Source organism: Toxoplasma gondii, chromosome XI (genome assembly GCF_000006565.2).
Source record: "Toxoplasma gondii ME49 chromosome XI, whole genome shotgun sequence".
In the NCBI taxonomy this organism is placed as follows: Eukaryota; Apicomplexa; class Conoidasida; order Eucoccidiorida; family Sarcocystidae; genus Toxoplasma; species Toxoplasma gondii.
This window is the reverse complement of record NC_031479.1, coordinates 2070420-2083282: the sequence shown is the minus strand read 5'-3', so window position 1 is coordinate 2083282 and position 12863 is coordinate 2070420. Positions and strand designations below refer to the sequence as shown.

The following is a 12863-nucleotide window of genomic DNA, read 5'->3' as shown; positions in this document are numbered from 1 at the left end:
GGCTGAACACCCAGTCACCGGGCCACACACAACACGCAGAGTGGCTTCCATGCCCTCTCCGTAAGACCGGCAGTCAGTGTGAATACCCCAGAATGGAGACGCTGTTGCGGGCATCGAAGTCACTAATTTCGTGGGAAATTGTTTAGCACTCTAGTCACTTCACGCCGCACGCGTCGCCCTCTGACGGTGTCTGCAATCCTTGTGTGGAAAACCAAGGGGTAGCACCGTGCGTACCAGGGGGCACGGAGATCGGTGGACCCCATTCAAATATAATTCGTTGCAAGAGGTAAAAGCGTTTCTTGACCGCTGTTGTCACTGCTCCTGAACGTGACCATTCAAACCGGTCCGCTGTCGCAATAACGCACCAATGACACGCGACCAAAATTGCGACCGTGTGCCCGCAATGCGTTTACCCATAGCTTCCCGACAAGAAATAGGTCTTTTGAAACACCTTTAGCTCTGGCAACACAAGGCCTTTCTGGACGCGCCCCGTGTGTATAACTTTTGCACCCCACTGACACAAAGCGTCTAGAAGAGACCTTGACTACTGCCTGTTCTTTTCACCCATTTGAACACGTGGCGCACCGGTTTTCTTCTGCCTGAAGTTTGTCTTCTCTTCGTAGCGTGCTGAACCAGTGGTCATAATGGCAACTGAAGAGCTGCTATAGCAAAAGCCTCGAAAAGACTCCCCAAGGGTAGCGGCCGTGTCCGCGTCGCTCCAGGTTGGAGGAGAGTGCGACCGAAGAATCTGCCTGTCACTGTCTGCAAATAGTCTAGCAACAAGACCTCGTGGCGTTACGACTGACGCCTTAATCTTCATTCGAAAAGTCGATTCGATTCCACTTTTTTCTACTTTTACCCCCACGACTTGCTGTTCGCTCGCCTTGCACAGCTGCAGACACTCTCACGGTGTTGACTTCCTTCATCCCACCCCACCGGGTCGGCTCAGAGTCGGCGCCGTCTCATCCGAGTGAAGAGAGAAGGTTCAACTGTAAGGCGTCAACGACCCAGTCCGCCGTTTGTTGCTGTAGAGACGGATCACTGGAATCTGAATTTTCCCCAGCAATCTTTCTCCGTTTTCCAGTGGGAATGTCTCTCTGTCTGTCCACTGCTCCAAGCACATTCAGCTTAGTTTCTGTTCTCTCTCCAGTCTTCTCTGGGTCTGGCGGCCGCGACGTCTCATCTTCGGCTCTCAACCAAGGCGTTTCCTCCCTGTCCCCTTCGGTTGCGTCCCCTGTGCAGGCGCAAGTATCCTCCAGGCCAAGAGAGCAAGAACGTCCGTCGAAAGAAGTTGCGCCATCCAGGGAAGTACACCCACCGGCTTTTTCGCATGCAGCGTGCCCTTCCGAAGATGACCGGCAACTTCGACTCCCAGCAGAGAGTATCACCTTCGCAAATCCTGAGGTTCTCCTTTTCAAACGTTCACGAGGGAGAGGAGAAGCCAACAAACAAGACGAAAAAGTCAACAGGGGAGGCAAGGAAGGAGAGGCGGGAGATTGTTCTGCTTCATGTCCGCTTGTGTGGCACGGATCAGCCAGGCTCGTGTCACAGCCGCTCTCTCCGTTGACACCGGCAAACGATGAGGCGGGATGAGTTGCTGGAGAAGACGAAGAGTCCTGCGGCCGGAGGGGACGATGTGCATGAACTCTGACCAAGTGGCGTCTGAGGACCGCCTTGAAACCAAAAGAGGCTCCACAGAGATTGCACTTGAAGGCCCGGAGTTGCAGATGCTTCACGCGATAGTGGGCTCGCATGTTGCTCGCCTACAGAGACTCCACAAAAGAAAACATGACTCAAAGTGTATCGACGGAAGGACTTGTCCTCCTTATCGCACACCCTTTCGTGTGTACCTTCTCCGGAGGGATCTTAAAAGTGACCAAATCCACGTTGCGCCGTGGGCGCCAAGAGCAAGGTGCATTTGACAGAAGACAGTTAAACAGTCCACGTTCTTTGCTGTCGAAATGCCACATCCTATCACGAGTTTCATCCCTCGTCCACAGGGACATGCCTGTTACCCTCTCTCCGTCTTGCTTTCTTTCCGTCGGCATCTCGCCTCGCTTCCCAACTAGGTTCCTCGGCGGTTCTCGCCCTTCTTCCGAAACGTCTCAGAGAGCTCTCCAGCCAACAGGGAGCCGCTGTCTAAGGAGGCACCGGTGAAATACCCGGTTCTTTTCACCAGTTCTTCATTGCACCAGTACACTGTCGGTTACTTTGAATTAATGAGTTTTACAAGTTCTTGCGTTGCAATATGAGCTACTTCTTTGTCTTTACCTCACGTTTTCCAAACTAAGTGTTTCGTTCTCAGCCCGAACCCCGGCCATACAAACGCGGTCTTGGAATGCATAAAACGCGCGCTTGTGTGGTCTGTGTCTCCTAGTCGAGAACCACCCTCCCCTCGCCGAACACTGAGTTGCAATAACTCTAAATCTTCCCTGCACGAACGCGCAGACGGGGAACGACGCAGCTTCTCTTTGACGCTGACTGTGCCTCACAGGTATAGGGGAAGGGTGAACCAGAAGCATTCTCCCCCTGTCATATTCACCGTGGAGAACGGCTGGGACGTACAGTGGAGAAAAAGGCGCCGCAGCTGGGGTGCGGGCACGGACAAGAACAGTCCTGAGAGTCTTCGATGTCCCGTTCCCTCAGTTCGTTGTCTGAGCGGTTTCCTTCCTCCGCTAGACACCGGTCCTCGGCGCCGTGCCGTTTCTGCGAATACGAAGCAGAAGTCACACCAACCCGAGAAAAGGGTGTGTCGACAGAACCCATCGTCGCTGCTGTGAAACACTGAGGCCTTCCGTTTTTTGTCGAGACGGTCAACAAATCCCATCGAGGAATGACAAACAGTCAGTGCAGAAAAGTCGCTACGAGACCCCGCCTATTCCAACCTTGAAGGCATGCATCATCTGCGCGACACAAGACGGCGTCCGAATGGACGCCCTTTCCCCATCCTCACGACCATCACGCGTTTCTTGCCGCACGCCCCTGAAACATGTATCTGTTTATGCAAATCGACTTTACATTCACGTTGACATGCATTTATGAAGAGGGGAGGCACATAGGGGAAAACCTAGGAACTCGTGAGGCGCGGTTAATCGCGGCAGGTCGAACAACGCACCAGATAGGTGACCGGAGACTGGCATGTGTCAAGCCACGATCTGGTTCACCAGCACCCCGTAGACTCGTCGCATGACGAAACGAAGAATCCGGATGCAAATCAAAACCGACGTTTGTCTCTACCACACTTAGTGAACTTATGCATAAATGCACGTATAGATACGCATAACGTGTGCCACACATAAATAGAGCATACTGTAGGGATACCCTGGCCGGATCTCATCTGTGCATGCCCCCGCTTCACGGATGCATTGATCAGAGGACAGAAACAGATAAAGGCAAGCAAATGCGTGTGGTGTCTATGCTGAGTGCACTTGGAATGGATAACACCATGTAGTCAACAAACATTTGTTGAGTATCTAATGGAGCTATGAGTGAGTTGAAAAAAATGGCAAGTGTGTAGTTCATTTATTTTGAGATATCCTACCCTTATGTGTTCTCGAAGACGGGATAATCTTGAGTAGCGCTGCAGGACAAGGCAAAGGAGATGCAAGACAAAAGCGCCCGTACAGAACGGACTGAAAAGCCGTCCAGCGAGGCAGAAGAGTGTGACTCGGATGATTGAGCATTGGACGGAACCAGTCTACAGATACTTCAAGCCCGAAGTGGTCACATGCGCCGAGACGAGCAGCAATGCTAGCGAAGCTGCGTCCATTTCAAAGAATACAATGAGGCAACCGTATATCTGGTTTGGTGCGCGAGACAACGAAAAGAACCACTGGAACGAGCTCTCTCTGCTTTGTTCCTTGCTCTACATGGCTGCGCCTAGTCGCATTGCTCCTTCGGCAAAATGGCACAGACCAGAGACGGGAGTGAAGGGTTCAGAGAGGAGCGTTTGCGCGGTCCAGCTCGCTCTAATGACATGGCGCAATAAAACACCACAAACGCGAGGGATTTACTCAACAGATGTGCAGAACATGTTTCTCACTTTATTGCATGTTTCGCAGATGTGAACATTTGTCGGGTGGGCGACGCGTCGATGCGTCACCAGGGACGAAAACCGCACAAATGTCTCCGAGCACGTCTCGCAGGTGTAGTCGCAGGATCCTACAAACCAGTTCACGGAGACACAGCGGTGAAGACTCAGGACATGGAACTGAGAGCGTAACGGACGACCTCAGCAACAGAGACAATCGACGGGAGCCACTCACGCTTTGACAGCATACACGGGACTACGCATCCCAGTCGTTTGTACGTGCAAGCGTATGCACACACGCAAAGAGGCATATGTACACGCCTGTCAAGGCCGCACAATGCGCGGCAGGTGTGGTAGTTGTAAATTACACAGAAAAGAGAAGGTGGAAGAAAACAAGCACAGCATGAGGGCGCAAGACGTGAAACAAGGACAAGAATCACACGGGAGGCTGAGGGTTATTCTCCGGGAAAACAAAAGAGTACACAACCACAACTCATCCGCTTCAGACTAGACTGCCCGTCTCACTTGCTAGGAGGAATCCTACTTTCGCGAACTCTTCTCAGGTGTCGGTACAGCTGACCGCGCGTGAGGAAGACCATGTCACAGTCCTTGTGTGGGCAGGGGAACCCCACTGCTTGAAGTGACTCATCCGCTTTACAGGGGACATGTTTTTCTGGCATGAACGGGGAGAGAGAGTCTTCCTCATGTCCGTTTTCAGCACCACCTGCCGCGAGAGGGTTTTCCAAGACCTCTTTTCTTGCGTCTGCTTGCCTCCCTTTCCGTCGAGCGCTGTCTGTCATCACGTGTTCCAGCATGTGCCACCGGATCTGATGCTTCTTTGCAAATACTGCGCCACATTGCTCTGCGAACGGGGACAACAGAGTCCGGCAGAAGCCATGAAGCCCACTGGCAAGTCTCGGCGAATGTATTTGCAGGCTCCAGCCGAATGTGCGCGAAATTTGATTCTCTGACGAAAGATGCACGAGCAAATGCACCCAAGCAGGATGCCAATGCCCAAATGCCATGGACGAAAGGAAACAACAAAAGGAAGCAATAATTGATGAAGCGACACTTGAGTTCTCACAGCACGCGGTAAAAGCTACACAGACGCCCCTCTCTGCTTCCGTCCAGTGCCGCCTCACCGCAAAAAACACACGCCGCATCACCGCACGGAGGAACTTACCACATGTATGGCGCCCGACATGGCTTTTCTCGTGGCGTCGAAGGTGCTGTTTTAGAGTGAACGATTTGCCACATTTGTCACAGACGAACGGCCGGGCATCTGACTCCCGCGTTTTGTCGGTCAGGCAAGGTGCCCCCGCTATCGAAAGCTCAGTGCTGTTTGCGTGACTTTCACGTGAAAGCCTCTTCGATTCGTCCAGACATTTGGGGGCTGTTGCATCGGCTTCTGTATCATTTGTCAGCCTTTTGCCACTTAGAAGACAAGCTTCATGTGGCAAACGTACAGTGTCGACGCCTTGTTCCGCCGTAGGTCTGGCCTGCTGTTCGCCGGGCATGTGGCGTGTGCGGTCCTCCTCTACGTGTCGTGCACTTACGCCTGTAGAATAGACACTACGATTCTGGATATGTTCAGTCAAACCCTCATTTAGAGAGTTTCGGCAATGAGGATCAGATGTAGGGCTGTTTCGTTCTTCTGTGCATCCCAGCGCCTTCGGAAGCATCCGGCTGTCTCCGCGATGGCGTATCGTTATATGACGACGCAGGTGTTCGTCTCTTTTGAAAGAGGCGGAACAACAGGGGCAGCTGAACGGGCGCTGTGGGCAGACACGAGAGGGCAAAAGCACCGCAGCAGCGAGTTTCCAAGTTACTTCTGAAAATCGCTTCACCTGGGCAAAGACACGAAAAACAAATTTTCCAACTCAAAAGGACTTATAGTCACGACCTGAATCCCTCCTAATCAAACAAAGACACAAGTGGCATCTGCCTTTGCAGTGACAACCTACGAGTTTGCCCCGGTGCGCGTTGAGAGGCGCGCAACACAGTCGTGGGTCTCATCCACACTCTAACTCGCTAAGAAACCAGGACGTAGAGCATTCTCCATCCAGCACTATTCAGTGGTGAAACAGCGATGGTCGCCATTACCTCTTCGGTGTGGACAGCCGCGTGGCGCCGAAGATGTGCAGCCTTTCGAAAGCGCGCACCGCATCCTGCGACCTGACACATGTACACTCGCGGCAAGGCGAGCGTCTCCTGAGAGCGGATACAATTCGGAGGGTTGTCTGTTTCGTCCATTTCTGCAGAGAACGAGTATGAAGAAGCTATATCGTGGACGATAGCCTGGTGCCTCGTTTCGAGCAAGCGATGATGGGTTTAGGGCAGGCGCCCATCAGGGGGTACAGGGGGCGAGGGTCTGGCGCGGAAGGGGATGGCGACCGTCAGCCACGGTCTCAAATCAGTTGTGAATTTGCGTCCCAAACAAGCTTATTGTCGACTATTCGGTGGTTGAAAAACCGTCAACGAAGGCTACCGAAGAGGCAAAAGAAAATGAGAAACTACACTCGAGAAAGTTTCAACTATAGGCAGATTGCCTAGCGGAGCCTGGGGTAACTCCTTCGGTAGCGACCTCTTACGTTTCGAAGCGACACGGGTGACGGTTGTCCTCATATACCAAGCAGCTGAGGACGGTAATTTCGGACAGCCAAAATATATAAACCCGAAGAGCGAATTGGGGCAACTGCCGGCTCATGGCGGTGAAGATATGAGGTCTTTACATCAGCTCGGATCGGCATCGGGAGATTCTGAGGATGGAGCCGAGCCCATTGTGTCCCGGAAAAAGCATTTCACACAGCAAGAGAAGAGAAAACTGTGGTGTGGAGCAGCTTTCCGTCTGCTGCCTTGCCAGGTAAACGGCAGAATTTATGGCGCCAGCAAACTGGCTGATTTAGTCGATGCCCTGTGACGCATGCGCATGCGATTTCACCGGTGCTACGTCGGCGAGCTACTGGCTCAATCGCTTACTCTTCAGTCGAGAGGCAGTCTTTATACGAAAAAACCACTATGTCACGTGACTTTACAGAACTAAGCTCGAGGATACCCTGCAAATCTGTCTCTTCTTGGAGTCTAGCATGCGTCATATCAAGGAAGGCGCATGCTTAGTCTCTGACTTTCGCGAGGAGCCTCCAGCTTGCGGGCAAGACCACGCCATAGAAGCGTGGCAGGTAAAAGATTGGCGAGCCATGATGCTAGAGTGGCAAAGAATGATGTGCTCGGGCTGGATTCCGTGATGCTCGGTTTATCTACTCGCAATGGTACAATTGCAAAACATGGTCAATCTATGAGTTTTATGTTCGTAATGCCCCAAACTCACTCGTCTCTTGTTGTGCACGGCAGCCGCCCAACCTCGTTCCAACTCCGATGAAGTCGAGCTCTCTTGTCCAGTTCTCACTGTTTTGTCCACGGGCGATGCATCCTCTGGGTGTACTGTGGTACATAGACGGCGAAGGAACTGGCAGTTTACCTTGTTAGAGCCTTTACAAAGCTGGGCAATTGGACTCGTTCCAGCTCGTGATTTGATTCGTAAACAAGCAGCTAAACGGTCTGAACCAGTAATCCAACTCGTACTTTATGCTCACCAGAACCAGCTTATTAATGATCCTGTCTCAGAGGTGATGGGTCCCAGTACGATGGTGCTGACAATGCTAGCGTATGCTTGGTAGCGTTCTCTGGTTGTTGTCGGGGCCTCCAGAAGTCACGGAAGCAAAAAACTGTCTTCTCTAAATAGAAAACTCATCCCGTTCTTTGTACGTCGGTTCGGCATGTACTCCATTATGAACTGAGAACAGTAAGTCAGAGCAACAGAGGGAAGTTTTGGACGTCAGATTCATGATTCACTCAAATCGTTGACATATACTCGGAAAGAGACTGCGCCCTCGAGCGGCAATGGTAGATAAGCCATTCCCAGAAACAGTGTGTTTCCATTGTCGTGCTCAAGGCCCTAACGGTTGCACGAAGGTGAAATTATCTTCGTTACTATGTTATTATTCGTGCTTACAGTCGGCTGGTCATAAACAAGCCCACTGCGGTCCACGGAAGTTTACTGAGTTAGGGAGTTCGCACGATGATGACAATCTGACCTCTCATCCATTCGTAATGAAGCTGTCGCGTAACGTTTGTATAGAGACGCACGTTCTGAACCACAAAACGTCGCCACCATTCATGGCACAGGTGACGGTGTTAGCGTAACTTGGTTTTTTTACTCAAGAAAGATCTTCTCAGCCTCGAAACTACGATACCCGCAACGTCTCGCACGCAGTGGTGTTCGTGTCATTTACTCTAGGAGGATTTTCCAGTGGTATCTATGAGTTGACCAAAGCAGACCTACTTGCACGGCGTTTACTGACCGAGTTCTCTACTACAATTGGTACCTCGTCTACACAGAAAAGTAACGATGCTTACAGTGGAGGTGTTAGATACTTGGTTGTGTGCGCCTGTGTCACCTACAACAGACTGAATAGCGTAGTACTTGATTAACCGTGGGAACACCTGCAGTTTATCTCATTCTTAGCATATATATCGTTCAGAAATACCTGAGAAGTCTATGTAGATAAGTTCAGGCGCTGGCGTTATTTTGGAAACGCTTGGAGGCCCTGGATTCTCGCCGGTGCGAGAGACAGCCGTTGCACTTCATGACACATCATTCCCGAGGAGACGCATACGAAACCCTTTAAAGATTGAAACACAGGGGAAGGAAAGTCGCTGTATAGCCGTCATGTTCACCTAGATACAGCTCCAGAAAGTCTGTCTCCTGATGGATTCTATGTGGCGAACTAATTCCCCTCCTTGGGTCCCAAGGTGTTTTCCAAAGGATGCCGTCCCCACGTAATGTACAACAGACTTCCCTCAACCATTTGTGAAGTTACTCAGACCGACTGGTCTCCTGAAAATGCGACTAATCCCGAGCCAGAACAAGTGATAGCTGAAAATGGGGATATGCGTACGAGGCTCTCGGCTCTATGTACAGTCCTTTTTCGCATGTTCTGCATCCGTGTCGGTCAGTTTATGATCCTTCTTCGATATGATGCCCTCTAATGAAGCGCGACCCGTCCGAGGGAGAGCTGCTTCCGTGCTTCGTGTCTTCCGGGCCGTATGAATGGAGTGGGATTCCTTTTCATGATCACTGTCTAGACTGGGAGTTAACATCGACAATACAGTACCCTGATTCAGTGTATGCGCCGCTAGCTAAAAAAATTCGTCCCTTTTCTCGGGATTCGTTTTCTGTTCGTTCGGTGGGGGCAACATTCCCCTCGAACAGACTGGCAGTCGTGAGTTGACCGTTTTAAGGTCCCAACTCCGAAAGTGCACGAAGAAAGTTTTGGGGTTCGGGTTACTTTAGTAGCTGCACAGGACTATTTCCCGTCTTCCTTCTCATCCGCGCTTACAATTGGCTGTTAACTGACTGATCAGTGTGTGCGCACTTGCGCGTCACGTAGCATGGCGCGCGAGAAAATACCCGCGGGGTTGATGGAAGACGAAGAAGAGGAGTGAAGAGGCAAGGCGCAGGGGTCCCAGCACCCTCAAGATTTGAGTCTGCCTGAAGTAGCCCTGCCAGTAGCCTCCTGAGGGCCGTGAAGTCGTGTGGAAAGTACCGAGAAACTCGCTTTTGCAGTTGCTTGTCGCACAACGTCAGTATCCATCAGTTGGACGAAACCGGGTTCGTACACCATGCAGCATGTCTTGTCTGCAGTTGCCAAAGCAACCGGGGGCTAGAGTCGTGGCGAATGCTAGGACCAGCGAACCCTGCTGCCCGGTCACCCTGACGAAGAAGTGTGCCCACTCAGCAACGGCTGATTGCATGCGAACCGTGCGCCGGGCAACAGGGCTGTCTGCACTGGGTCCGGCTCCGACATTCCGACTTCTCTCAAGGCCATCCAGTTATCGTTCCTGTATGTCAGACCAGAAACTGACAGAGTATCTATCCGCGGGCCGGAAGGCCAAGCGGAATCACCACAGTCCCCGTTCGCTGTTTTCGCTTCCTAGCTGATCTTCGCGGCCCAAGCTCAATTCCAGCGATTGTGGGAAACGACGCAGCAACTGATTCTTCTGCGTTTCGAAGTTCAAGGAGGATTCCCGGTGTACGGAGGCAGAGTTCTCGGCCAAGAGAGGTAGACGCAGGTTGGGTACTTCTTTGCGGAGCGGCGTTGATGGCGCGTCTTCACAGAGGATACCGGCGGGGTTGCTTAAGCCCTTGCTTGGCTCGTCTTTTTTTCTTGCCCCTCGTGGCCGCTTTCTTTGAGACGGGCAGTAAATCTGTGGTAACTAGGTCCGAACCGAGCGAACATGAAAGGACTGGGGGTGTGGTAGGCCAGTCTGTAACATGCACATCGTCTGTCTATGGTCCCTTTCATGTCGTCCTCGAACCCTTTGAGGGCCGCAATTCCTTTTCAATCGCCTGTGCTGATGGAGGCGTTCTCGTCCCCTCTGCCGACGTGTTCACTCATAGCTTTTGTTCTGTTCTTACGTCTTTACAAGCTTGTTTTAGCGAGGGTCCAGATTACCGCGGTCCAGAGTTCTTCGACGATTTCTCCAGCACTTGGTGGGAAGGAGATCCCACGAAACCCCACGAAGGGATGACCTTCACTATTCCGCTCAGTGTATTTCCAGCAGAAACAAAAACTATCAAGCTAGGGTGTTTATACATTCGGACCAAGAACATCTGCCGGGTTGTTGTGTCAGCGAGGAAGAAGTTGGTGCCCGTGACGGGTGTCGTACAAACAAAGTCTAGCGGCACTGTGGCTCGTACGGGGTCATCAGCAACATTCCTGAAGAGCGTAGTGTTGGCCATCATGGCTGCCGTTTTATGAACTAACGGGCGGTGAGAGCGGAATCCAGAGAGACGACCACTGCTTCGACATTAATGTGAACTGGACAGCTTGACCGGAGCCAGGGTGGTTGGTGGCCGGCTGAGAAATCCTCCACTGGTGAAGGCAGTGGACGACCAGTGGTGGAAAGGCGACTCGTGGTGGGCTTACAGTTTATTTGTATCTCTCTTACGAGGTAGTTTCGCTCGTCTTTGCAATTATTTCTGCGTCTGTGCCTACGTTGCGGCTGGACACGAGCTCGCGCGTATTTTTAAGTTCCTGCGACCACAACACTGCACAGGTGGAGGTAGGGACCCATGTTGGTGTTGCACGTTTTATTCCACTGTTGGCATGACGACGGCATGTACTTGGAAGGGAGGACCAATGCGTTGTCTTTGCTCTATCGCATTAACACACATGCCTCGAGATTTGTTTTCCGTGGTTCATCAGCTGATAAGTATTTTGTGTAACGCTTGTCCCTGTCTCGCTGTGTAACTACAATGACCAGGTCACGGGTGAAGTTTCCATCCCATGTAAAGAAGTGTGTTCAGCTGAAGGACGGCGCCTGCCGGAAAAACTTGTGTGGCGTCGTATGCAGCCGGGTGGAAGAATGTCATTTTCAACAACGAAATGTCCTTTGTCGCTTGGTTGTGCTTCATGCAGTCTTGCTGAACTCGCGCGTCAACTACATGTGCTTAAAGGCGTGACACGCATGAAAACATAAGCTAACTAATTTTACGCGGAAATTAAAATCCCACTGGGAGGCTCTCATTACTTCGGAAGAAGGGTGTGGAAGTCTCATCCATCTGCCTGTATTCAGTTTTCTCGGATAGGCACTGCGCGCGTGCGAGCCTCCTGTAGACCCACCTGGACGGGCATAGTGATTACGACCCTCACGGAATGTGCTTATAGCTGACTTCGTGGAACTGTCCAGGACGGGGTGATTGTTTGTGTCTGCGTGTGCAGTGCTTCACCATCAGTCGAACTGTAGCGTATTTGAGGGTAGGCGGCCAAATAGGAGGAACTGGACAAATCTTAAGACTGCTCGTCCATCATGCGCCACTTCATTGTTGTGAGAGAGCCTCGTATCACTCTTTGTGACTGTGCATGCAGAAATGTGACGCGATAAAATGGTGGGGGGTTGTGGTCTGAGCGTTGTGCGCATAGCATCTGTCGGATGGACGCCAGTCTGCGTTCGTTAGATTTACAAGTACGTTGCCTGTAATTCGTAGCAGTTGATAGCAGATTCAGCAGCCATTATGTGCAATTGAAGGATAGGAGTCTTTTATTGCATCAGTGGGAAGAAACAACGATAGCAGCCCATGCTATGACGTCGTGAAAGTAACTGCGCTGGATGGCCGGCCGTCTCTCTGGAAGAAATGCCATCCAAATCCGCTGGTGTCACCAGGGGGCAAGCGAGCACACATTGACAGCACCCGGAAGAGATGACTATACGCTACTGGCATAGGCAGCGACTCAGCGGAACACCCATGAGAGCACCCTGGTTGATTTTGTTAGAGTAGATAATCCCTGCCCGGGGCAGGAACTCGTAAACGGTGGCTGTATCATGAGGGTCCAGATCCTTGAAGGGTAATTATCGCCGTGCGTCAAAGTTGGTCCGACTCTTCACATGTCGTTTATCTAAGACTTTTTAAAATAGAATTATCTTTGAATATGAGGATCGAGGTGGCCCGACGTTTAGACCCTGAGCGACTGTTCACTGCGCGTAAGGTATGTTCATATATATAATATAGTTCAGACGGCACGCATGGATCTGAAATAGGCTCTTGACCTTACAAGAACGGGCGAAACGCTGAATCCGATGCGCCAATTGTGTAGACAGGTGGTTAATGGGACCTTCGTGAATGTGAAACAATACAGGGACCCGCAAGGGCTTGACGTGTGCATGACACGCCGCCACTAATCACGCATCGATCCGTATAACGCTGATACCCAACCTGCTACTGTGGTTGCTCTGGCCGTCTGACTGCATGACACAACATAGAACAAACTGT

General features: G+C 51.5%; 3 protein-coding genes across 3 annotated transcripts; 2 read left to right on the top strand and 1 right to left on the bottom strand.

Moving 5' to 3' along the window:
* Window positions 1-7: 7 nt before the first annotated feature.
* TGME49_311460 (hypothetical protein) lies at window positions 8-2327 on the top strand. Its single transcript, XM_002364347.2, has one exon. The coding sequence runs from the start codon at window positions 1090-1092 to the stop codon at window positions 1591-1593; it is 504 nt and encodes a 167-aa protein (XP_002364388.1). The 5' UTR covers window positions 8-1089; the 3' UTR covers window positions 1594-2327.
* Window positions 2328-2447: 120 nt separating this feature from the next.
* On the bottom strand, window positions 2448-6829 carry TGME49_311450 (zinc finger, c2h2 type domain-containing protein). Its single transcript, XM_018782675.1, has 6 exons — window positions 6134-6829; window positions 5214-5805; window positions 4575-4892; window positions 4043-4161; window positions 3542-3580; window positions 2448-2706 (listed from the first exon to the last, which is right to left on the bottom strand). The coding sequence occupies exons 1-6, from the start codon at window positions 6281-6283 to the stop codon at window positions 2539-2541; spliced, it is 1386 nt and encodes a 461-aa protein (XP_018635518.1). The 5' UTR covers window positions 6284-6829; the 3' UTR covers window positions 2448-2538.
* A 3079-nt stretch (window positions 6830-9908) lies between these two features.
* SRS50 (SAG-related sequence SRS50) lies at window positions 9909-12348 on the top strand. The gene has a single exon (XM_002364345.2). The coding sequence runs from the start codon at window positions 10192-10194 to the stop codon at window positions 10849-10851; it is 660 nt and encodes a 219-aa protein (XP_002364386.1). The 5' UTR covers window positions 9909-10191; the 3' UTR covers window positions 10852-12348.
* The last annotated feature ends 515 nt before the right edge of the window (window positions 12349-12863 follow it).

Bases quoted from the DNA above. Each gene is read 5' to 3' on its own strand.
- TGME49_311460 (XM_002364347.2), top strand. From the start codon at position 1,090: ATGTCTCTCTGTCTGTCCACTGCTCCAAGCACATTCAGCTTAGTTTCT.
- TGME49_311450 (XM_018782675.1), bottom strand. From the start codon at position 6,283: ATGGACGAAACAGACAACCCTCCGAATTGTATCCGCTCTCAGGAGACG. The intron at 5,806-6,133 runs GTAATGGCGACC...GTCTGCCCACAG, and splicing joins CGGCTGTCCACACCGAAGAG to CGCCCGTTCAGCTGCCCCTG. The intron at 4,893-5,213 runs GTAAGTTCCTCC...CCCCGTTCGCAG, and splicing joins TGTCGGGCGCCATACATGTG to AGCAATGTGGCGCAGTATTT.
- SRS50 (XM_002364345.2), top strand. From the start codon at position 10,192: ATGGCGCGTCTTCACAGAGGATACCGGCGGGGTTGCTTAAGCCCTTGC.